The 27,720-nt window shown below is 33.5% G+C and overlaps 1 protein-coding gene and 1 long non-coding RNA gene across 3 annotated transcripts in view; both read left to right on the forward strand.

Annotated features, from left to right (window-relative positions):
• The window catches only part of LOC113508590 (nephrin-like), a 126,619-nt gene that overhangs the window by 84,465 nt on the left and 14,434 nt on the right, over positions 1-27,720 (forward strand). For both annotated transcript variants that reach the window (XM_026891713.1, XM_026891715.1), the window contains exons 7-13: positions 59-203; positions 3,123-3,253; positions 13,038-13,200; positions 17,985-18,136; positions 21,033-21,255; positions 26,683-26,898; positions 27,369-27,497. In XM_026891713.1, coding sequence (XP_026747514.1) covers positions 59-203; positions 3,123-3,253; positions 13,038-13,200; positions 17,985-18,136; positions 21,033-21,255; positions 26,683-26,898; positions 27,369-27,497 — 1,159 coding nt within the window. The remainder of the gene's footprint in view (positions 1-58; positions 204-3,122; positions 3,254-13,037; positions 13,201-17,984; positions 18,137-21,032; positions 21,256-26,682; positions 26,899-27,368; positions 27,498-27,720) is intronic.
• On the forward strand, positions 9,644-10,006 carry LOC113508591. The gene is made up of 3 exons (XR_003402034.1): positions 9,644-9,682; positions 9,763-9,885; positions 9,987-10,006. It is a non-coding gene; the product is annotated as an uncharacterized LOC113508591 (long non-coding RNA).

Here is a 27,720-nt window from a genome sequence, read left to right on the forward strand (position 1 = left end):
ATCAAACATATGTGTTACTTTTGTATAACTCGTTACTAATACAGTAAAGATTTTTCAGGGCATACAAGATGCGAATGAAACGGAATCGTTGCTGACGTGGATGCCTGCGAAAGAAAACAACGGGCAAGTGCTCACGTGTAGAGCTGAACATCCGAAGTTCAATCATTCGATAATTGAGAGCAAATTACCTCTCAATGTTTACTGTAAGTACAATTTTTAATTAATTTTGTAATTTCAAGCAAATAATTATACAATAACGTGATAATGTATTGTTGTTTTAAAGATTAGAAACGTTTTTTTTTTTTTTATAAATGCTATATTGTAAATTAGAAAGAGTTTGCTGGTTTTCTTAGACACTACAAAAGTGGCTGTTATATTACAACCACTTTTGTAGTACCTTGAATGGAGTATTGTATGGAATTTATACAAACTCCATACAATATATTCCTGCATCACAAAAACAGGATACTATTTTTTTAATTGATATGTCATAAGATCTTAACTGTGTTAGGCGTTTGTTGATCGGAGTATTTCGATTTTAGAAAATAATTTAAGGACAGCAAAATTGAAATACCAAACATATATTTTATACACCGATTTCAATGCTAACTTGATTCACAATAAATATTTGCAGCACAGTAAATTTATAATAGTTTAACAATTATCAATATTTGGTGCACGCGAAGTTTAGTTTTCCGATCACTTGTTTGCAGTAAACAGCAAAATTGCAGAACGTGTTCAAACAAGCCGTCGCTTAGTTTAGATTCAATTACAGACTTATATTTAATTACAGCAATTAAACAAAATTCATTAGAATATTATAATACAGATTTCGGTTATGCAAACATTAGACTAGAACCGGCTACGCGACGTGCTACGGTATTGCTACGCTTTCTCTACAATCGTGCTACAATAGCATATTCAATGTCGTAGCAAAAAAATAAGAACGTATTTATTTGCTATGATAAAACTGTTAAACTTTTGTGACGTTTAAAATACCGAAAGGGCTTTCCTCTAAAAGCTGTGAATCAAATAATTCATGACCTAGTTTTCCAAAGTTGCAAAATGTCCTAGATCTTTGATACGGATTCAATTATTCAACTTAACAATGTCAAGCTCTGGCTGTATCTTTCTCAATAGAAGTTAACATTAAAAACGCGTGTTAATAGAAATAGTGTACATAGAACATAAATTATTTGCTACTAAAAATAATGTTTATGTGTTTTAATCAGGCTAATATTATTCAACAAACCACCCACCAAACTGCCGCTAAAAAAAAACCAATTTTATTTTATTACTACAAGAAGTCAAGTACCACCAATCATTTAAAAGCAAAGGCTAACCATTTCGCAAGATACCGTCAACATAAAACCAATTACGTTAGTGGAATTTTGCATAATATGGCATGCAGCGCCATAATCCTTATTGCTTGCTTTGTTGGTAATCGCTGGGCAACAATTAATGAGCCACCATAGCGATAGCTTCAAGATTACTTAGAACTTCGTGAGGTCGCTGAGCCTCTGTTGTTTTTTAATTTGAATAAAGTGTAGGCTAGGTAAATTGTATGTTGGGTTTACTGTCTATAAATGACGTGAGTGGTAGAATGTGGTATAATGAGAGTTTTAAAAGGATAAAAAATGAGATTTTTTGCTTTGGTTTAGTCAACTTTGCTATGTAATTCAAAAGACATATTTATCAAAATATTGAAACCAACTAGATTGTTTTGTGACTTTGTAGAACTATTGCTTAAAAAGCAATTCATTGACTTAAAATATTATCGGTTAGTGTTATAATTTTATTTGACTTTTACCAGTATGAGAAACTAGAATTTAAAGCTTTTTTTATTACCAAACCACGTAAACGTTTTTAATCCAGCCTTAAGTGAAAATTTATCTTAGGAGCAATTTGCGTAACGTGTGGTTTTCCATAGTAGAACGTAAACGTATGGTAATGTGGCTTTTATGGTTAAACGTATAAATACGACAAAATTTAATTGGGAAATATATGTTTTTCGTTATTAGTATTTGTTTTATTGTATTTCTATTAAAAGTCCGGTCAAATATGTTCAGTCATACAATTTAGCCTGTCAATGACCGAGTTGCGCCACAATGCCCGGTCTTCCTCTATCCACATATAAGTTAAAACATCGTGTAATTCACGCTCTACCAAAAAAAAAATATTTATTTATTAATCTGAACATAATATGTATCAAATTTATTCCAACTTTTACTTACTTTACTAGAATTATTTCATTAAAACGTGAAATACCTATAAACAAACATTTTCACAAAACGTTTTTATATCTGTTTACAATAAGCCTACTAAACTATTAATTCTGATTAATATTACAACAAAAAATATTACGTATTTCAATTTTAACTATCCTCTTCGCCAATTAAGATGTAAATTAACAACTGCCATAATTTTAAACTAAGATATCCATCGCCAGAAACGTAATACTTTAAATTATTCCACCCCTCCGGGCCTTGTTTTCAATTTGATATTTTGATGAAGTAAGTGTAAAACTTACTGAAATTTCATTTAATTCTATACAAATTGGACGACGAGTAATTAAAATTAACTTAGTCAGAACTTAGTTGTATGTATAATTCGCTGATTTTATGGAAAATAATATTATTCACATATCTATCTGAAATGTTTTAATACTTTTAAATTTTCGATGGAAGATTATTTCTATTCGTCGGACCTTATCTGTTGTATTTGAACCGGCTTTGCTTCGCAACTTGAAAGGCAAAATATTGTACACTAGTATACCTTTATAACAAGACGTTAGAAAAAGTCGGAACCCAATGATTATATTTATTTCATTAAATACACAACCACCAGAATCATAAATAAATAACTAAATTCTGTAATTGGTTAGAAACTCTTCCTTCATTTTTATCCTCAAAGTTATTAAAATATTAATGTTTTGAGCCGACCGATATCGGTAATTAAACAGCCAATATAAAGTTAACAAGACTTTATCCTTTCAAACACAATTTCGGGATATTTCCTCAACTTTATGCTATATTTATTTTTGGCCTGTCCATCAAACTTTAGAGGATCAGACATTGAAATTTGAACTTAGTTTTGTGTTAATAAGGTTCTTATTTGTTTAGATATGCCAGAGTCAACGATCCACCTTGGGGCCAAGATGAACCCGAATGACATTGAAGAGGGTGATGACGTTTACTTCGGCTGTAAAGTTGATGCCAATCCTCCCGCTTACAAAGTTGTTTGGGAACATAATGTAAGTAATAAATCTTTGAATTATATTTCTGTATTGGTATTTTCTACGTTTTACTATATGTAAAGATTTGTTTTTTTCCATGTTCATTTTCCATCATATTCATCCATTTATAGAGTCTGACATAAAAATTGCACTAAATGTATCTAACTGAAAAATCAAAATCATGTAACTTTTAAAAAAGGAATGTCATTTATATACATTTACGCAATTCAAAAACGAATGTTTGTAAAATGTCACTAAGTCTACGAGACCAACTCTACAAAATCCCAATTACTCAGCAAAAACTCGCACGTATAGTCCCGATGTATGTTGATACCAATTTGGATTCTGTACTAACATTTCCAATCTTACGTGATTCCCTAGTGGCTATCACGACACATGGCCGACTAGATTTGCCAACTGACACAAATGACTAAACTAGAACGATCTGGCTGCCTTATTACGTATTTTGCAATAGCAAACTGATAGCAATTGACAGCAAAATTTGTACAATTGTTCATTTGTATAAAAATAATAATGTAACGTAACATTACAATTTATATCATAAAAAAACGGCTAAACGGCTCCATTATACCCAGTATTTCACTTTCCCTATTCAGGTCCCTTCTTGGTCTATAGGACTTTAAGAGGTCTCTTACCGCAAATGCCGATTCTTGCTTTCCACTCAAAGACTTTATTCATAATCCTTCGATCCTTCGAAAGACATTACCCGCTTACTGCTTGTTCAGCTTGTCAACTCTACAAGCTATTTCAAAGACTCCAGTCCTTTCTGGATAATCTGGCTCAGTCAAAATACCTTTTACTAAACCCGGAATCTAAAAAGCAAATCGCTACGATAAAAGTATTTGTAATTTCAGTTCAAATAGTACATTCAGTTGCAAAACAAGTGAATGAACTATTGCGGAATTGTTTCGTGCGCCAAAACTTTGTTGGCATGTCAAAGTAATTTATTTAATCAATATTTATCGTGCCGTTGCATTATTGCGTTACTTAAAGCTATGATACGAATATTTTAATTTATTTGTATTTACTCGTGATATATTTGTGTGATAATTGATAAATGCTACCGGTAGGTAACCCTTCCCTATTCGAGACTAATTACGGTTGTCAATTTACAGTTTATATGTACGGTCATATTATAAATGGGCAGGGAAATATGGTATATTTGTGCGTATGATCGCGTTAGTCAGTCGGGTCCATACTTATTAAAAAATTGGTTTTTGACTGTTGCAATCGTTGCTAGGCATCAATCTTCGCTTTCGTCATGTTTGAAAATTCTATGAAATTTAGCCTGGAGACAGATGGACAGACAAACAGACTGCGGAGCCACAGTAGTAGGGTTCCATTTTTACCCTTTGGCTATTAGTTTTCGATTTGATTACTTTGATACCTACCTGTTAAAATCTTCTTAATCGACCCTTTATTCGTTTTATCATAATCGTTTATTTCTCTATATTAAATATTAAAATATGAAATCTTCAATCTGCAGTCAGCTAGCTAATCAGAGCTAAAACCTTCTCTATATAGAAAAAGCCTAAATCCAGCTGTGGGTTATATATAAGCTGGTATTATAACATTACATAAAGACATTGCATTGAATACAATACGTAATAATATTCAATGAAACATCATCAATTTGTGATAATTACTATAATTACACTTCCCGCATGCATGATGACAAGGTATTACTGTCATGATGACGTCATTTTATTATCATCTGACACGCTTTGTTATTGGAGAGAGTTATTAAATACAATATAATATACAAATATGTTATGTATATATGTTTTTTAAACGAGAATTCTTTATTAATTTAAGTTTTTTAAATCAGGCTTTTTGGTTAAAAGTGAAATACAGTGATGCTCATAACTATATTTTAGCCTTTAGCTTATAGCCTATACATAAAATGTATAATTTGACCTCCGTGGTCGAGTGGCGTACGGACCGGTTTCAAGGTGTCGCTAGCTCTGAGGTCCCGGGTTCGATCCCCGGTCGGGTCAATGTAAAAATTCTTATTTCTACATTGTCTCGGGTCTGGGTGTTTGTGGTACCTTCGTTGTATCAGAATTCCATAACACAAGTGCATTAGCAACTTACTTTGGGTTCAGAACAATGTATGTGATGTTGTCCGCATTATTTATTTATTTATTTATTAGAAATAAAATAATATTAAGACTGTAGGTATGTATATTGAGATGTTAGCTACCCTATCTTTCAAATTTGATCAAAATTTACTCAGTACTTTAGGAGTTTAACGCGGACACATAACGTTGCGTATTGATGAATGACCTTTGTTTTGATTGATTGATGATTTCGATATTTCATTGAAGTGAAAGCTATGTTTATTTGAAATAATAAACAAAAAGCTCTGTTTTGGCTCAATAATATTGGACCGGATCCAAATACCTCCGGTCACAGGACATTAAAGAAAAAGATGGATCAATAAATCTTAGGAACATGCAAAACTTGTCAATGTTTTTTTCAAACTTATTGCTTTCTCATGAATGGCATAATCTAAAAAGTGCATTGTGTAAAATATGAAATCTTTACAACTACTATTCCAAATGACCCCATTATCATCTTTCCGGAAAAGCACATTTAATTAAATATTGTATCCGTAAATATCCGCGTCTAAGAAAAAGAAACCTCCACGATACAACACCTCATTAATAAAGTTATTTTAGAACAAAGAAAATGGTAAAAGATCATTTTAGTATGCCAGTCACAGAAACTGAATTACCTAAAAAAGCTATTATGTAAAACTTTCGTAAATTAAGTTTCATATTGTCTTGAAATAAAACTTTGAACATCTTAGCGTTAATAAATTTGATAATACTTCATTTGTCGTCTTGTAATAATTAGTTATTTTTTCCTTGTAACATAAAGGTCTGTGATATTAAGTAGATTTTAATTATTTTTTCGGATATTTTCGGATAATCGGATACTATTTGCTATTAAATAAAAACGTAAATTAATAGGTTTAAAAAAACTAAACAACCATGGTTGAAAACAATCGATTTAAAATCCATGTTGCACTCTGGCTTTCGTGCAATGGCACGAGGCAGAACTACGCTTCATGAACAGCTGATAATGGTGATCTAGCTTACTTCTGGGTTGTTTTTTTAGATTCCGATATTCGGAATCCAGGTTTCACCATGGCTTAGACGGCATCGTAAAATTAATAAGTAATATCTTTTATTCATTGTTTATACTTCCTGAGAGTTTTAGTACAGGTAATGTAATAATTGAGACACTTTACTTCTACTGGAAATCGTATATCCAAGTGACCTATGGTTCTTTTACTTGTAGAAGCAGTAAATCTTATTTCCACGACGCTTTTAATTTTAACATTTATGATAAACCACGCAACTTTTATAAACGTTAAAAAAGAAAAATCGTGGAGCAGCTGCAAGCCAGCTACATACCACGTACTCTTGATATTCGCTCTCCAGAGTCAGAACCTTTTTTTTGGTTGCGCAGTAAAAACCACGCTAGTTCATATTGAAACCGACACATCACTTTATTGTACTTTTCGAGTTTTTGAAAAGTGGGACAAAATTTTTACAAGCTTTTTATTGTGATGGTTACGAAATTCAATATCGAGTTGTATTTTGTTGTGTATTTTATAGATTTTTAGAGGACCCACTAGTTAATTTTTTATCGGGTTTTCTGTCAGCTCTGATTTTGTTTGTGAAACGAAGTGTTTTTTCACCGACCACTAATTCGTCTGACCGAATTTAGTGAACCTGCCAATCCTTCAACTAAAATAAATGAACACTAATTTATTTTGTCCAAAACTGATTTCCGTACATGTTTTCCGGTCTTCAAATATTCCAATACGATTTTATTTGATGACTGTATCAATTACTGATGGAAAATATCGCATCGGACTGTGAAACGATGGACGAAAATTCGTGTTTCGTATTTACGTAATGTCACCTGGTTTAATACTGATTGAAAGTATTTTCTGCTGCCGAATGCAGGCTTCAAATATTTGGATTACCTTCTTTTTTTTCAGTCCAATGATTTTTGTATTTTATTTTGTTTCGGCTCTTACATGAAGGGTAAGGATCTCTTGCTCCAGAAAGAGAAAAAGGGAAAAAGGGAGAGCAGCCTTTACCCTGCAAGGGGACAACATGGGGTTATAATAATAAAAACAATTTATTATTTATGTGTACTATTATGTATGCGTACATATGATTATGAACATATAAATAATACATGACGCAGTGCATAGGTTTAGTAAGTACTATATTAAATAGCAGTTGAGTGGAAGTCAGGTAATCAGTCGTGTCCTGGAAAATACGGTATTCAACTGAATCCGATATCTGATCCCAGTATCTGGAGGGTGATCTTTAAAACTTTGCATATGCTAGAATGTTTTTTTTTTCAATATTACATCTATCTGGCGTTTTCCATATGTTGATATTTTTTGAAATATTAAATCCTTCATTAACTGTTTTAGTCTAAATGGATTAATCTCTTCGCTATCAGGTTCTTTCAATTTCAAGGCAGAAAATATCATTTTAATGATCGGATAAAATTACTAGCGTAGTGCAAGTCCTTTCGTATTTTTGGGTTAGTAGGTCAAGAGCTCGATTTTCGAACAGGTCAAGTATTAAAGTAACTTAGGTTTTACACTAAGAGAAGGTTTCAGTAAGAATTTATTTCAATGCCTTTGGAAGCAAATTAATGTACCCCGGAGATTTCATTAAAGAATATTCATAAATTAGCTGTTGCCCGCGACTTCGTCCGCGTGGTTGGAAGATATAAGTTATGATTTATATCTGCCCTATTTTTTCCGCATTTTTCAATTTGTACCAGTAGTTCCTGAGATTAGCGCGTTCAAACAAACAAACTCTTCAGCTTTATATATTAGTATAGATAAGTAAAGATTAATCAGTCATTGACGAAAATAAAATTAAGGTTATCCTGCGGTCATGCACTTTTACATGTCTTTATAATACCTGTTTTTTACGTCCTATGCGTCCTCCTACAAATATCTCATTTAGGAAAAGGACAAATAAAAATCTTTATCGCAAAGTGAGCTATCATGAAGTATTTTAGTTTAAGCTGTCCTTTTGTCTGATCCTGTCATTTTAACTGAAATTGTGCAGGCTTAATATAAATGAAATGGCTTGATAAGGCAACAGTCAGGTGGCAATTTAATCTCAAACAAGCTAATTAGTTTAAAATTCGATTTATTTTTCTCCTAGGAGCTATGAAAAATCCTTTTACATAATAAAATTAACCAGCCATAATAGAATTAGGTCCAGTTTCACCATACTCTGTTTGTTAAATCATAATCGGTCATTTACTAATGGATTGTTAATAGTTAACGGTCTGTTATGTCGTCATGTGTCCCACGGCAAAAATTTAACAAGGCATTAGTAAATCTGCCATTTAACTGAATGACGGGCAAGTCATTCGCTCTTATTTTAAGCAACCAGATTGAAGTGCTCGCTTCCGACGTGTATTTATATGGAATTGGACGACATTTTACATAGTCGTATAATACGTCGTTTGAAATGAAATGTCAAGGTATCTAGGTGTTGTTTACGTTTTGATTAGTTGTGTTCGGTTTGTTGCGGTGTAATTTTTTCGCGATTTTTTGAAATAAAAAAATGTCGAAGAAGACACGTGGACCGAATTTTACCACACACGAAAAAGAACTCCTGATAGAATTAATTTCACGGCATAAGGATATCGTGGAAAATAAAAAAACGGATGCCGTGACCAGTGCAACGAAAAATGAAGGGTGGAAGAAACTGGCAGAAGAATTTAATTGTTTAAGTTCTTTTCACGTGCGTCACGTTGAGCAATTAAAAACCTGCTGGGACAACATCAAACGCACCACACGGAAAGACAAAGCCGCTGCCAAAAAAAATATTTTTTTAACTGGTAGGTGACACAGCTATTTGTTTTAAAACATGAACTAGCTAGGCCTGAAAACAAGAAGAACACAATATGCTACAGCTAGGCACATCCAATGCTTGTACGGTATAGCCGAGTGGTTAAGGTCATCACGCCAAACCCACTGTGCGCCGCGTGTCGTGGGTTCGATTCCCGCGTAGTACAAGCATTATTTTGAGTGATTCACAAATGCTTGTTCTGAGTCTGGGTGTCTTTTTGCATGTGAATTGTATGTTTGTGAAACCCAACGACACAGGGATTAAATTCCTTAGAGCAATAGTCGTTTTTAAAAAGAAAAGTGTATAGATTTATTCCGAGAAGTCGTGCTAAGTATTGTGTTTCTTTGCAGGAGGAGGCAAGCCTGACATTCCACCACCAGGACCACTTCAAGGACAAGTGGAAATGTTACTTGGCCCAACTTTGGATGGACTTGATAATCCTTATGACTCTGATATACATTTCTCAGATCAGGAACTTCGTAATTCAAATACTGAAATTGAAGTTCTTAATAAAAAAGTATATTTATGTGTTATATTTTTATAGTAACTTTAATTAACATAATATTATACGAGGTAATTTTTTTATCTATTTACCAGGATGATATCGAGTCTGGGGTTGTTCTGGGATCACAGACAGTACTCAATGCCAATGCGCCTTCTTCACCAATATTTAAAGATTCCAGTATGTCTCAGAAAAACAAAGGCATTATTCCAACTGAGGTGGGTAAAAATATTTATGTAGGTACTGGCAGACAAGTGGCTTTTATGGCCATTATAATTATGAAATAATTAATTACAATAATTTTTCTATTTTTTTTTAGAAAGTGGAAAATAAAAAGTGGAGCAGTTGGACTCCAAGAGATTTGAAAACTAAAGTGTCGACTACACTTTCCGGCAATAAAGAACTTTCGACATCAACATGGCTGCACCGAAGAAGGCCAAAGACTTCTTTGCAGGACAAAGTCCTGCAAAGCAAATTATTACTTATTGAGAACATGTTGAAAAATACCCAAAAAGAAGCTGCCCTAAAGGAAGAAATTTTACGAGAACAGTTAAAACAAGAAAAAATTAAAACGGAGAAATTGGAAATGGAACTTGAAACGTTAAAAAAAAATATATGATTTAATAATTTGCTTTGCAGGACAAAGTCCTGCAAAGCAAATTATTACTTATTGAGAACATGTTGAAAAATACCCAAAAAGAAGCTGCCCTAAAGGAAGAAATTTTACGAGAACAGTTAAAACAAGAAAAAATTAAAACGGAGAAATTGGAAATGGAACTTGAAACGTTAAAAAAAAATATATGATTTTCGACTTTTTATTTTATTTTACAAACGAATTTAATTAAACTAATACACCACATTATGTTTTTATTCTTTAGTTACATTTATGAATCATGTTTTTATTTGTACTTAAGATTTTTTCATTTGTACTTAAGGTACTAACTGTTTTCGATCTATAAAATTTAATGCAGTTAAAATAAAGACATCATAACAACTAATAGTTATAAATCAATTATGAGATGCATTTAAATGTAAACTTTTAAAATAATTATTTATTAGCTCTCTTCGCTTAGGATTTATATCTCTCATAACTCCATTATTTCTTTGTTCCCTGATATGGCCCTGACGGAACAAATCTTCCCATGGCATAATTAACTCAAGTTCAGGATCATCTGGTGGTAACTCTTCCTTTCCCTTTATTGCAATATTGTGCAGTATTCCCGTTGCAACAATAACAGCAAGACATTTTTTCACTTGTATCTGCATCCCCAAGGCAAGTACAGGGAATCTTCGTTTCCACACCCCAAACATGCGTTCAACAGGATTTCTGCTTCTGATTTGAGCCTCATTATATAGTATATCCTCTGGGGTTTGTGGATTGTCCAGTGGCATCATGATATAAGGCCGATTCATGTACCCACTATCAGCCAATAATACAGCATCCCTATACTTGCCGCTTTCGAACAAAGCATTCCTGTAGGAAGCGTTCCAAATAGTTTGATCTTGGCTACTGCCAGGCCATCTTGCCACCAAATCTAAAATTTCTAAATTTGCACTGCAAATCGCTTGCACATTTATGGACATGTAGCCTTTCCGGTTCCTAAAATATTCTGCATTTACCCCACCAGGGGAACGAATCCGTACATGTGTACAATCTAGAGCACCCAAAGCTTTTGGAAATTTTGCAATATTATAAAAATTCAACTGAGTTTTCCTTATCTCTTCCACTGTGTCTGGGAACTTGATACAATTGCGGCTTAATGAGGCTATTGCAGCAGTGACTCTGTGTATGATTCTGTGAGATGACGATTTACTTATACCGCAATAATCACCAACTGATATTTGTTGGGAGCCAGTCGCATAGTATCTCAAAGTCAAAAGAAGCTGATTTATGGGTGAAATTGATTCGTTTCTGAAACAAAATAAATGATTAATTTTATAAAACATTCATGTATTGAATAAGCCTTATAAATCTTACCTGTATTATGTAAATCTGTGTTCATAAAGTTATAAGGTTGTAGGTGGATATAATCAAAATATCACACATGATAAGATGGGTTGTATAAGTGCATAAAAATACTACTCAATGATTTCTTGCATTTCATAACGTACATGATGGTCTTAATTAATTAATAGACGACTTACCGATCTGATGGATATTCTAATTTATCTTCGATCAACTGGAGAATATCAAGGGTCATATCTTTTGATAAACGAAACCTGGTACAAAAATCGACATCATCGTATTCTTCGAAATAGCAATGACGATCTTTAAAAATTCTGGGACGTCGTACAATTCCATCTAAGCAACCTAAATTTTCTAAAATGTTATTTGCAAAAATAAAATTATATGCAGCGTCCATTTTGACGTGACTTTGACAATCTGTTAGTGTCTAACAGACGTCTTGACCGGTGATTAGATTTAATGCCTTGTTAAGCGAAGTTAACAGACGTTTAGTCGTGGTGGGACACTCGATAACTTTAACAGTCCGTTATCTGTCTTAACAGACCGTTAAATATTTAACAGAGTATGGTGAAACTGGACCTTACTATTTCAAAAACAGTTATTCTTTAATTAAATTAACATACTCGTACCAACCATGGTACATAATGTATGCATTTTAAGGCAACAGTATTAATTAATATTCCAGGTTAGCAATCATGTGGCATGTGTTTGTATAAGCAATCGGCTAACTGTTATACATAATGTTAAACATTAGTAACACATAGTCAACAGTGAGTCAGTAACATGACAGACTGTACTGAAATATCGTGCTTGTTTTACATTGTTATAATAATACAATTCAAAGTGTAAAAGATGGAATACGATGTAATAAATAATAAAGATCTATGTAGGGTTAGTGATTTCTAAAAAAAAAACCAGTCTGACCAGTGACTATACCAGAGTGTCTACTAAGAAATTTAAATGTTTGTGGAATCCTGACAGCGCAATACGCGGCATAAAGCGGAATCTGTTTTCCACCCCCGCAATAATATTACTTTGAGACATGCAGGGCCACTATTATACACCCTCAGACATTTGCCATTTTGTTAAGCATACGCCACCGAACTAAATGTATGGAATTGTTGCCACACGTAGATAAACAACACGTGAATTATCGGAAAATAAACGTAATTTCCATGGATATCAATAATTCTTCTTGAATTCGGTGCTCTAAAGATTAATTCTTAAAGTCCGGTCTCTTCTTTGTTTTATACCATTATTTACATCATTTTTCATGCAAATAATATTGGCTATCAGGCTCTTACTGCTCTTAGTCACATTGTCAGCCATCAAACAAGTAAATTCGTAAACATAAAACCTAACAAACATTTGACAGCAAAACCTAACCTAACATATCACTTACAGGGTGTCCTTCTCCAACACAATCCGACGAACGGTGTCATAGTGACGGGCAACACGAATCTAGCCCTGCGAAACGTGTCTAGACTGCAAGCAGGGCAGTACACATGCACCGCTTCAAACGTCGAAGGCGACGGCAAGTCCCCGCATTTGCATATGCAAGTTGTCTGTAAGTAAATCTAGTATAAACAGCCTGTATAATTAGTACGATAAGGTTTTTGGAGTAATGTGTTTATATTTGTGTTTTGCTTATGTTGTTTGCATTTTTAGTTGTTTGTTTGAATTATTCACGCGTGATGTGATGGTAGCTTTTTGTTTGGATTTGAAGAGATGAAATACATTGTTCATTGACAGGAAAGACTTGAATGGTTAACAAAATTAAGATTTTTTTTCTTCTGTTGGGCAGGGGTGGGTTAGCTCTAGTAGATCAAATCACATTTCATATTAAAATCCTCACATCACAAATCACATTCATAAAAATAAGGTAGTACGAGTAGGAATTATAAAATAACAGGTACCAGTAACATTTTTTTTTATCAGTCCATGTCATGAATTGCTTGGGGTTGTTGTTTCACCAAAGAACGAAGATTTTTGTCTTATTTTGGAATCAACTTGCGTAACGGGTATGGATGACTAGTTCAGGATACGAAGCCTTTATTCATAAGCTCCCACAGGTCGAGAGTCAATATTTATTACACCTTCTTTGAGTGAACAGCGGGTAAAGTGAGGTGATATTGATGCTCTCATATTTTATATCACTGTCTCAATGAAAAACACTACTTGACATAGGCGAAAATATTTGAACTTTTTACTGTTTTTCCACTTTTGTTGGTAGGCCTTTGACTTGTTATTTTGATGTTTGTTTGAGATGTATCCAATCATTATTTAGAGTAGCACAAGAATATGTGGATAAAACCTTGGTTGGTTTATTCTTTTTTTTTTATATGCTAGGTGCATTAGCGTTTGCGTAAACACAAGAGCTCTCAAGTCCCTTATTCTCTTATATCGGTGGGACAGTAATTTGTTACCACTGCACCTCAGAAAGATCAAGCATAGAACTCAAATCTAAACACGCCTACCATATTTTGCCTTGCTTTGGGGAAAAAATTGACTTCTTAGAGTTGACAGTCCGGTCTTACCACTAGACTCTCATTGCTTCAAACGTGTTAGGAATACTGTTTTAACTAATTAACGCTCACGATTTAATAACTGACAGTGCTATTGCGATAGGAGTCTGCCTGATGAAATAGGTCAAGAATTTATTGATAAATATGACCTTATAAATGTAGCAAACAAAAAAGCAATTTAAGTAGTTTCTTTTTCTTTCCCAATAACAATACTTTACTGAATACAAGTTCGAATTTTCTTATACATATACCTTTTAACTTTGAGAAGGTATATTTGTTCGCCGTTTGCCACAGAAGCCTGTGTAAGCAAGTAATTTGTGTAAGACAAACATACATGTGTATTATGTACAGTCATCAAGAAAAGTTGTTTAACATAATCAGATTTTCTAAAAAATGTACACGATCGGATTCAAAAAAATGTTGTTTTGCTCTAAGTTACAAGATTTATTTTATATTTTGTATATTTAAGACATCATCATCACCAATGGCTAAGAATAACCCACTGCTGGGCATAAGCCTCAATAATTTTACGTCTTTCTTATTTTTCTTATTCTCAAGTTAGAACATACTGAACACCAATTCCTTCATTTTAGATCATCATATCAGATTATGTTACACGACTTCTATTGATGACTGTACAAGAAACTTCCAGTGAACGTAATTATTATATTTAATTTCTTTCCAAATAGATTGGGTTTAGTAATATTTAATGGTTTTTCCGTTGGTTTTACTCGAATGTAGGTCAGTAGTTTCACGATCCCGGTTATCCAAGTCTAGTCTTTTTAGATAGCGATCTTTTAAAAAATGTGACTGTACAGAAGCTACAATTTTAATATTATCCTAAGCTTAATGAGATATTAGGTATATAAAATATTATAGAAGGATAAATTAACCACGAAATTGGTCAAGTGTGAATGAGACTTACGACACTGAATTCCGTACTACAAGGCAGAAGAAAAAGATATTCGCAAAAATAATTGGGCGACCATCAAAATTTACCACCGCATTAATTGCATTGCATTGCTTATTTCATAATTCGTTTTTATGGTGACAACATTAGTTGTAGAGATTTCTTCTCTGTAGCAAACACAGTTCATGTGATACAGCCTGGTGACAGACGAACGAACAGACAGCTAACTTTAATAATAAGGTTCCGTTTTTAACTCTACGTACGGAACGTTCAAAATGCTTATAGAGACATAATTATAATATTTCCACTAAGCTTTTAAATCCTACAACTATTATAAAGGCGAAAGTTTGTAAGTATGGATGTATGGATGTTTGTTACTCTTTCACGCAAAAACCACTGAACGGATTTAAACGAAACTTGGTACACAGATAGTTTATAACCAGGATTAACACATATGATCTTATCGTATATATCGGATTTTATCCCGATTCTATGTTTCTGTGGGATCATTTTCAATTTGTTGCGGGCGGGGCCGCGGGTAGCAGCTAGTATATCATATTTATAAGATGCAACGAATATTCCTTTTACACACCCTTGGAAAAGTGGGTTACGTATATTTTATTACAGCGCTGTTGGGGTTAAAAAACGACTAGGTTAAATGAGTCCTACTTGAAACGAGAAGCACTCGCGTAGTGTGCTTTAATTTTTACTGCTACGTATTCTTAACTAGACAGCTTTTATAGAACTAGCAGATAAATGCGGTTTTATAGAGCATTTTAGGGCTGTATTCCATGGAACGTGGAATGGGGTGAATATATAGTGTAGAGCACAAATTTTAGATGGAGTTTTAGATATTTGAATTTTTATGATGTCCCTGCGAAACTGTTATTAAATAAATCTAATAAATAGAAATACAAAAAAATATTGAGTACATATTTTTTATCAATCAAAAGTTCGAAAAAAATACGCATTAAACATGGTGATAACGTTATGTATCACTGAGTAATCTACTGGTAAAAAACACCACTAAAGGCTAGGGATCCTTATCTAAATACCGTTATTTATTATTTTTCCTAAACAAGAACACATTTAAATCCGATTGTATATACTGCAAACCTTTTTGTTTGCATTATAATTTTGAATATTGACAGTTCACTGATTCTGTCATATACACTACATTGATTTAATTAACGGATAAAATACATATTGCATAGTCTGTAATTTTAATTTGCAGTACTTAATTTGAAACCATTCCACTGAAATGATGAATCATGATAGAAACTCTGAATGAAGTAATAAAAAAAAAACATGTCATTCTGGCATTATTTGAATGAGATAACATCGCAACTCATAAATAAGAAAGCATCTGCAATGATAACTAACAAATATAAAAGAATATTAATCTAAACTAGTAAAGAGGTTCAATAGGAAAATATTACTCCTACACTTGCGTATGCACTTAAAACATCAGATAATCCCAGATTATGTTTCTTTTTTGTAGTTTTCGCCAGTAATGAAATGTCAATTCCAGCGTGTAAAGAGAAATGATTTTTCTGACGTGTAAAAAGTATTTTAATTCTACAACATTGATTTAAGTCCAACATAACTTGATACTCATTGCTCATGAAAACAAAAGTAAAAGCGAGACCCGTCAACCCGTTTAACAACCAAATCCTCCTTTTACAGCACGAGTCACATTCAACACAATTATCCCATCACCAGTATATAAACCAGTTATTCACTCGTTTATGACTGAAACATCAGTGTATCCGAACCCTTAACGTAAACGCACAGGTTTACGTTCGTTCTTGCAAGTCATTCCACGTCGCACGCAATACCCATTCCGAGTCTCTTTCGAACCATTTCGGGAACTTGTTTACTTTATTTTCATTCCTTTTATTTTTGTTATTCGCTGGGGAAAACGTAAAACCTTTTATCGTTACGACTCACATCATTCGATTGTCTATTCTTTAAAGTATTCCTATGATGGTTATGGTTTAGATTGTTTTGTATGTTGGAATGAAACGAACAATTTGACAGCGTGTTTTTATCACTTCCCGTTTGTGTAACATTCAAATTTTGTTTCAGGACTTCATATTTTAAATACTGCATTTTCTTTCCTCTTCCTTTATTTTTTTTAAACATAGTAATGTTACGATGTACTATCTATATATTTATTGTTAAAAGAGTATCTTGTGGAGTTTCTTGTCCATAGGAATGATATTTGGAATCGTGCGTCTAGTCTAGAGTCAATTCTGTAAAAGTACTTGAAATGAAATCTTATGATTTTTGGTTTTAAAGTGAAACAAATAAATATAAATATTAAACAGAAAAAATGCGATAGTAACTCACCTTTAAATTGTAAAATAGCGTATTGAAACTGAGTGTTTACGTATAAAGCCCTGTCAATTAGGATAAACGAAGTGCCGAGCAATAATGACAATTAATAAATACAGTTTTATTGAATCGAACTGAAATTAAAGTTTCATATTTTAAGCTCTGTTATGGATTTTAAAGTTAAATGAAATTGACGTTTGATCATATATATCTTAAAAACTGTGTGTTATATACTCAATATCATTGTTTTTGTAATGATGCATTTAAGTAATGCTTGTATATTGGGGAGAAAATGAATTGCCATATAAATTGAATGAACACTTTCAAAGTAGTAAAATACCTACATACATTGTCAATATTATTAAATTAAACATATAACAAATTGTACAATTAGGATATTGACTTGGCGGTAAATTATACCAAAAAAAAGCATACAAAGTTAGACTAATATTTCTCACAAATTTCTCTAAGTACCAAAAGCAACTGACAAAAAAAATATATTAAGAAATTGCACCTGTTAACTATTGTGTTGTATCTTTACCCCCGTTTTACCTGGTATTTTCTTGCTCTCTCACACAGACAGGCCGTTGTGCTCGAAGAAAGAGAGGAATATAATAGGCGCAGCTCTCCAGGAGCCCACCACGGTTGTCTGCGAGGTCGACGCGTTCCCGCCGCCCGATACCTTCGAGTGGACCCTCAACAACTCCGCCGGCTCCATCAAAGTCGATCCTGTGAGTCTTTATACTTGTTTTAATATTTTCCTTGTACTGTTTGAAATATTGACGGTGTGAAATTTTGCAGAGGGGTGGGTGAGAAAAAATATAGTTAACTTGCGTTGAGTTGCAGTAGTGTTATGATCGTTGGTTTACCAAGTCAAAGGTTTGAATATCGACATGCGCCAATGTCTTTTGAAAAACGTGTGTGTAATTATTATATGCTACCAACAATTAAGGGAATGTAAAAAGTATAAGCCTGAGAATAAGGGACCTATTTGCGATTTAAAACTCTGACACGAAGAAAAGGAGAAAATCGGGGCCTATTTAAGCAACTTGTATACAAAGGCTTTCCAAATAAGCCTCTAGCTTCTCTTGACACAACAGTGACATAAAACCTCCATTTATAGAACATCGTATAACAGGAACATTTAATATATAATAAAAGAAAACGATAGCACTCCTGATATGATTTATTGCGCCATAGATTTGAACACAAAAGAGTTTTAGGGTGTTGCCGGACGACATTAAAGTCGAATGGGTTCAAGTGTTATATTCCGTGGCTGGCTCTTACGATTATTGTCATATTTTTATTCCTTGTGGGCTTGTAAAAATATTGGCTTGTATGCTCCCGCTTAAGGGCAAGAGGTTTCCTCTAGTGTCAGAGAATTTTATCTCTTAGAAGAGGTTGATTAAAAAAATCGATCTGTACACATATTATCTGACATGACGTCACCAATCAAAAAACTGGAATATTTTTTAGTTACCAAAGCTGGTGAAACGTGTGGAAGGAAATACACAAAGTTTTAATTTTTTTTCTCAGTTTCAATTTTTACCTTAAAAAAATACCTTTGTGTCAAATATTTTTGTTTATGTATCTTTCTGACTTGAATTATGAATTATTTTCCCCTTTCGACAAATTACTTGCCCAAGTAGGAAGAACTGCTTTTAAATCTGCAACTGTGCTGAGTGGTTGAGGTTAACACTGAAAACCAATGCCATTGTGGTTGAAATAGCAGTTGCGAAAACCTCATTGCAACCATTTCCATCTGCAACCACCAGAAAATTGACAATTGTTTTTAAATATATTAGCGTATTCAAGTGCAAAGTGGTAACAAAATTTACACTCCTATAGCCCTCAAAATGATACAATTGAAAAATGTGTGGCGTTCAAAAAGGAGAGTTCACAGATCAATAATGGATAGAGTCCAGTTTGAAGTACAATACGTATAGAACAGTACTCACCCAGTACCGTACGATTAGGTACATCTTTGTCACTCTATCCCTGCTAATTTACACTCAACTATGATCTCCTTACCTAAGCTCTACATTTAAGGTGCGGTAAAACAAATCTTCAAACACTAAAGCCCTTAACACGTTAGAGCATAATTAAATCAGGCTCCGATGCTTGACGTGATGCGGGTCGAGTGACAGATGTTGTGATAGTTCAACGACCATTGTCATAACGTTTTGATCTCTGATATCTATAATAATATGTTCAGGGGTTCTCAAACTGTGGAGTTTGTTGCGCCGTTTCTGCTGCACAAATAGAGTTCTTAAGAAGCGGTGAAGGGCAATATGGGGTCTTTTTTTGCAACGCTTAATAAATTATTATTTATTACTTGAATAAATGAATTTATCGTCATGATAAAAGGACAGGTGGGTGTTATAAACCACTATTATCCACTGACTTCAAAAGTGGCAGGAGTACTCATTTGTCTTTCTTTCTTTTTTTTTTGACACAAAGTGAATGTCGTTGGAAGTTCATTTATTTGTGAAAAAAAGAATGATTTGTCCCATTTCTTAAGTATGTAAAAAACCAAATGGGGTATAGGTACTTGAATCTTTTGAATCTGCTTTGAAAGCATTAAATGCTATGCCAGATGTTTAATTATGAGTAAGCTCATGATTAAGATCCCCATTCGTGTGCAAAATTATTAAAGCATTAGTCTCCTGTGAGTAGTTAGAGGATCTTGTTGGCGTTTATGATGCAATAAGTTGTGTTTGAATTATTATTATAATAAATAAGGTAATAATATAGTGGTATATTGTAAAATAATGATCGATTGTCAATTTTGATCGAAATGTATTAAACTTAAATACTTTGAAAATTGGAAGATTTCTAAAAAGGGTAGATTATTAGAAGAGAGTATTTGTCGATTAGTTTGGTTTCGGGTTTAGGTAGTTACATTTTCACCACTAATTTAAAGTTTTTAGTACGTACGTACGTGCAAAAATTTACTGAATCTTATTACTTTAAAAGCACTTTAGCATCCTAAGCACGAAACGAGGTACGGAATACTCCAGAAAAAAATCTAGGCCACCGTGTTATGTAAATACAAACAGAAAATAGCTTGATCAAAAATATTTATGTATTCCTAACGGCACTTTACGTTTACCTTGATTTCTCTAGAGGACCGCTCAATTCCCAAGGCTCAGATGCCGACTCAAATTATTCGTTCGCGGTATGTTTTATTTTTATTTTACGCGGTTGAATCTACGACGTCGTTTGACCGAGAAATATTATATATTGGATTGGTTATAATATAATGTGGAGTATGCGAAGTTCTTTCTTGAAGTAAATTATTGATTAGATTTGCAAATTTACTTTATTATGTTACCAGGCAAAAGTGTTTTAGAAAATCGAATTCCATAACGGTCCCTAATTACAGCGTTCCAAATTTTCACCATTTGCCTCGTTCACCCTTATCTTAATAAATACTTCTTAACTATTATTTGAGTACCCAACCAGATAATAGTGAAAAAGTATGTGTTTTTAAAAAGGAAACTTAAATCATTAAAAATATGTGCTAAAAATAACTTTGCATTCACATTACATACGTAAATTTGTATTTAAATAACAAAACCTCCTTTACCAAAAACCAGATAAAATAATATCCATTTTCCCCCACAGGATCGATTCACAGTAGAAGCTAAGGAAGGCAAGTCCCTCCTGACATACACGCCTGTTTCTGACGTGGACTACGGCACGCTAGCCTGCAAAGCTACAAACCTCGCCGGGCAGCAAGTGACGCCTTGTGTCTACACGTTGTTACCGGCTACACGGCCCGACCCCCCGACCAACTGCACTGTGTATAACTTGACTGATGACTCTTTAGATCTGCTCTGTTTGCCAGGTAAGTTTGCTTACTGATTTTCCGAATTCTTATGGCGGTTCTCTATAGATGGATTTGTCTATTGATTTGGAATATGGCATAATTATTAGTTTGTTGAGAACGGTTGCTAGTATAACAAAAGTGTAGGTTGTCAACTTGTTTTTTTTTTGTTATTGACTTTCGTTATACTGATCCATATTTATACAATAGTTCGCCAGACTTGGTCGGGTGATTCCTTGAACTAGACATAAACCAACCTTATTGATTACTGTGATCGTTATAATCATATGATTGTAACGATTACATGCATATGCATGGGTGTTATAAAAATGAATAAATTAATGATTACCTCTTAAAAATACTGCTCTATCAAGGTATCCGGAATCCACTTTTAACATACATAATTATGTTATGTACTTGCCATCGTTTTCGCACGTGTCTTCGCTCGCGTTTACCATTTTGCGAAAAGGTAGTTATTTGCTTGGAGTTCAATCATCAGTAGTATACATATAGGTTGACAGACGGAACTAGTTTGCATTTAAAATACGGATTATCACAGATCTCATATATCATAGCCATAAGGAATGAAATGAATATCTACGGAACGAACGAATGGATTGGAATTTAACAGCTGCGATTTTTACTGCTCTAGAATTTATAACTTCATTTTATTATTTTTCTAATGTTGTTTGTCTTATTACCACGTATCACGCTGAGATTGCAATCTTCTTTAGATTATTGTATGGAACGTGTCTTAAAATCCCAGTAATTATGTGAAATACCATTTCTGTTTACAAACCAAATGGAAAAAAATTCAAGGACACACTTTCCAAAAAAACATAGACCTCTCATACTGCAGCACGAACAGTTGTTAATCAATTTATTTAAAAAAAAGCTTTACCAAATATAATTTGGGTCCATTTATTTACCTTGTACAATTGAAAAAAAAATGAAACATTGAAAAAAAACAAGAGAAAAAAATTACATGATGGTAGTGAAACTAAAGCATTTCCTCCAGATTTTGCTAGTAATGGGAGTAAAAATGAACTAGTATAATTTTTTTATTAATTTTGTACGTCGATTGCATCGTAGTAAAAACCTACAAGAGCATCTTAGCGAGCGGCTCGTAATTCTGTTACAAGCGAACGTTCAAGTGTACCATCACCCTAATGCGGCGAAAACTTAGTAACAAACTCCTCTCGATATTCAAACTTCATTAATCCATTATTCGGAACATTTCGGAATACCTTAAAATCTTTTACACAAATAGGGTGGGGTTGGGCAGTGATAAATGACGGACTGTTCCATTGTAACTTTTAGAAGCGGACATTTGCTTGGAATCCATTAAAATATCTCTGGTCTTCGTCTAATTCTTTCAGGATATTTTGCATTTTACCCAAATCGATATTTTATAAAATTACGAGATTGGTTTAGTTTTCATAGGTTGTTGAGTCGCACATTACTTCTATACCATATTCAAGTAAAGTACGATTCAGTTAAAAAAATTAAAACGAATACTTAGTTATCATGGCAAATAAAAACTTTCTTTTTTGTGTATATAAAAATGAAATCTTTATCCAGAAAATATATCAGCAGTATTTACTTTATCAATTCAAAAACATGGCATAAAGTAAAATATCTATATATACGAGACAAGCTGTCCCAGAAAGCGTGAGTTCTATGAAAATAACCTTTCATACCCCCAGGTATGAAAGGTAGATGTGGTCCGATTCTCACACCAACCCAATTTCCAGATGTTCATGAGAAACATCCAAGCCGTTTCGAAGGATTTCAATAACGTTCACCGACACACGATAATTTTTATTTATTACATTTGGGTTTTTATACAAAAGCAAGAATAATCTCCAAATTCAAAGGTTAATCAAACTACATTAAGGAAATAAACATCTGTTACTTTCCGACCATAATTAAACAAACTATAATTACTTCCCCATTTCTTAATTAAGACAGAATTTTAGCCGGCGATCCAAGTTGCAGGGTAATACCGCAGTGCACATACGTACTTACTCGTATAACTTGTCTACTTAAGCAAGCAGAAGCTTATTTGACGTCACGAAGATTACTTAAGTCTTAAGCTAGTATGAAACTATATAATTGAGAATGTGTTGAAGTTTGTCGTTAACGTTGCTGGATAATAATTGGATGTTTATTAATAATTGATGATGAATCATGTTCCTCTTATATGATCGAATATAATAATAGTATTATCGGCATACAGTTTTGCAATAAAACATTTACTTATTTTCAATTTTAAATCAAATTTTTATTTTATATGTGGAGGCAACAGAAAAACATAATTTGTGAAACATTTATCCATTTGGACATCACGGTTCATGGCACACAGTCTGGTGACAGACGAACCGACGAACTGACAGCAAAATCTTAATAACAGAGTTTCGTAATTATCCTTAAACGTAATGAGCAAAGTTATCGTCAAAGTATAAAACAAAAAAAAATCGAAACTCGTTTTAGATTGCACTGTGCACGTTGTTCCATAAAATTTGGCAACGTCGTTCCCTTGCGGTGCTGAAGCTTGATTGTGTAATATACTATGACCTTAGGTTAGTGAGAGGTGTATGGTAAAACAAAAGAAGACACGACACGAGGGCAAACACATCTCGAGTGCACTTCACTACTTCACACGCGGCACCTGCGCCAAAAAGGGGTAATTTTAGGTTAAAGTACTGCAGTACTTTTAATTAGCATTCTCCGTATTTTAACAAGTATTACCTGTTACTTGGCATTTAATGTACTTGAGTCAAATACGAACCTGTTTAAACGAGTGATGTTTTGACAAAGAAGGCTGATTGAATTACTTAAATGTATTAAAAAGACAGGCCTCGCACGTGACTTGCCGAAAATGTCAAATGAGCTGTCATTTCCATGCATTTGAGTTATACGATTAGAGGTTTGAAAATCGATGATAGCATAGTTCTCGCAGGCAGTCGCTAGGATAGGCAGTTTTATATTAAATAGTAAAATTAGTACAAGAAGAAAGTCATGATAATAGCATGTATGTTTCATAATTAATACGTTTTCAAAGCTGTAAATGTGCAACAAACATTTACTTAGTATAATACGAAATGTGTTCGTTTCTATGACGACGAAATTTGAACGCAAGCTTCTCAAATAAACCTAATCCCCGAAGTAATTTCGAGTGATTAATTCGTAATTTGCCCACAGCAATTAAATGGCTACGTTGTCTAACGGAAAATTGATCTCTATAAGCAGGAATACATGCTGAAACCGTGAATACTGGATTATTAGGTTTTACCGGGAAATCTAAGGATACCACAAAACGAGTCGGTAAATTACTTTTTTGGGCTTCTATTTTTAGTACGAAGGGTTAGTAACTTTATTGAAAAATCCTGAGGTTTTTCGTAGTTTAGGCTTTTACTTTTACACATACACAGCGTGTAACGTAAAATATCGGTTATAATAGAAATAACCGCATCTAGAATACAAATTGCCACTTTTTTGTCCGTCCGGGGACACCCAGTAAAACAGTCAAACCCCAAAAAGGCGTGATGTTTTTTTATAGACAATGGTACAAAATCCTCCTTGCTCAAGTGTAACCTGCACTTGCCGTTTTTTATGGTTTAAATTATTGTTCTCTTAACGAAAGATTCCCTTTGTATAGTGTATATGCAAATAGGCGATAGTTGAAATGTATATATTTTCTTATGTATTATTTAAAGATCGTTCAACAATTTTCCATGTTCATACAACTACTGTAAGAGCAGAAGTGGTAAGTCAATCAAAAGATAAAATACAATTAATTAAAAAAAAACATAACATTATTGATTTGAATCATGATTTACACGTTTCCACTGTATCTTGATTTAATTAAATGCCATGTTATAATTATTTGAACTATTTTAGATGTCAATGATGTTTAGAGTAAATTGTAAATTATTTATTGCGCACTTTGAAATAACATTTTCAATTATTATGTTAAATTTTGTGTATTTTCTTTTGTTCTCATCAATTGACGTTAAAGCAAATGAGATTACTGTCATGCAACTGAAAATTAATTTGGCATCGGCGAGTTACGGGATAACAATGAACAAAAATGAACTCTACTGTTTTGAAATACAGTTGAAATTGATTTTACATTTTAATTTCGTGTGAATTTTGTACAGTCGTATGAGTCTTATATAATAAATGACTGAGAAGTTAAGTTTTTTAATGATTTCCCTTTCAATATTAAAAAAAACCGAACCGATTGCCAAATTTCAAAAACAATGAACAAGTTTTTATTTCACACACTTAAAGCATTTATTATTATAACAAAACGATTATTACAGGTAATTGTCTAATATACTTGAGCTCTCTTGACCAAGAGTCAGGTATCAGTCAAGCACTTAAACCATTAACAGGCTAACGAGCCGGCAACTAATTGTAATTACCTAAGTATAATAATACAGATCATGATATCCTTGAAGTTAGGTTAGTTGGTTTCTGTATTAATTTCTTCAAAATTGTAGACCGTAGATCAGTTGATAAAACAGCGCCATCTGTGTTAGTTTTTAAAAAACTACCGTATTTTTAGGAAATGCATTTTAGTCGACCAGTTGAATGCGCGTTGACAGCACGAACTAAAAATAAACTTAAAATTTTTTCGCAAACAAAGATGGAGTTATAGATCCTATTGGATTTCTATTGTGACTTAGTAATAAAATATCATCACTTTTTGTGGCTATTATGTCTCGAACTGAAAAGTTTTTGGTCGATATAACCAAACATGGTAGCTTTTTTGACCGTATTTATACTACCAAGATAAACCATAATACTCATAAGTTACAATACCGCGACATAACAAATTAACCAGCTGTACTTAAAAATTCTTTCAACCCTTAATGCTTGAATAAATTCACCATATTTTGGCGTCGTACAGTCGGACAGAAATTGGAAGCGTCGCTGCGGGCAAGCTGACACCACTTCCTGAGAACTTTAAACCTCACATGTTATTACTTCAAGTGGGCTAGTCGACAAGCAACACTTGTCAGTAAATGTACTCTTTATATATGAATTTATTTAAATATTCGAGAATGTTTCACTTTTTGTGGGATATTTTTTTGCGGGGATTTGATGTAATTGGCTGAATATGTTGTTCTTATTTCATTTTGGGCTGATGTGATGATTACATTTGGCACTTTTTGGTCTTCAACTAACTGATATTGAATTCAATAGAAGTCAGTAGCGGTAATGATTGAATGCCCCTTAAAGTTTCTTAAAAAGAGGCCAGAAAAAAAACGGGTTTTTGAAAATGGATATTAGCAATATCTAGATTAATTTATGATGTCTGGTTTTTGCATACTTGTTAAGAAAATCACCTTTATAATCCGCATAAAAGAATATGCGGTTTATATTTCGGTCTCCTTCTGTTATTTTGGGATCAGATGCTAACTGTCTTTTTTTTCGTAGGTTACGAGGGAGGCCTCCACTGCGTGTACGTGGTAGAAGTGTGGGCAGCGGAGGGTCTCGTCGTGAACGCCAGTAATGGTGGAGCGCTCTGGAACCTGAGAAGACTTGGAGCCAGTAGACAGCTTAGAATTATAGTGTACGCGGCTAACGCTAGAGGAAGATCAGAACATGTTACTTTTACTGTAGAAACTGCTTTGAGATTGTCGCCGAGGACTGGTGAGTATTTATAACTAAATCAAATTTTTTTTTTTTTATTTATTTAGGGTGTTGAACTGGCATATTTAAAACGTTACATGACATAAACACAAGGTCTTGGTGCAAGATATTTGAATGTTTGTAACGCCTACGCGATACAAGGATTATAGAAATAAGTTGAAAGGTCGTTTAAAAAAAAGGTTTAAATAATTTTATTAAATATTTTAATACTTAGTCTTGTACGCAAAGCTCATCTGCCCCCATCTTTTTTGACCCGGCTATTTCTAGATTTTGAAAATCCCGAAAATTTTTGCTAGTTTTATTATGCTGTTTTGGTGGTACATACTGCTACAAAATTACACTATATACTCCTTCGGCCGTCCGAGGCGAAAGTGGTGTGAAGATCTTGCTATTTGTCATCAGTATTCAGAGGCCCAGTCTTACATAGTCCGATAAAATCAATAGAAACTTAACTAGAAATAATTTCATAGAACCTCAAGAGGCGTGGGAAGTGAACTGGGCAGTCGGCGTGTTCCTGGGCGCGGCGCTGACAGTTGCGCTGATCCTGTGCCTCGCCCTCATTGCCACCAGGATACGACATAGGTCACGGGATTACGAAGGTTGGTATATCTTATATAATGGTTCGAAGTTCGGTAATAGGGTATTCGACTATAAAAAATTGTGTAATCCGTTAAAAAGTTAAAAAAAAAATATATAATGGATATGTGCAAATATATTAAACTGATGTTAAATGATCCTAACCTTAACAAATATAGCAGAATTTCTAAAAATATGTCCTTTCCCAGAGTCTAGACATACTTACAACCTTGACATCGATAACGT

Source organism: Trichoplusia ni, chromosome 2 (assembly GCF_003590095.1).
Source record: "Trichoplusia ni isolate ovarian cell line Hi5 chromosome 2, tn1, whole genome shotgun sequence".
Taxonomy (NCBI): Eukaryota; Metazoa; Arthropoda; class Insecta; order Lepidoptera; family Noctuidae; genus Trichoplusia; species Trichoplusia ni.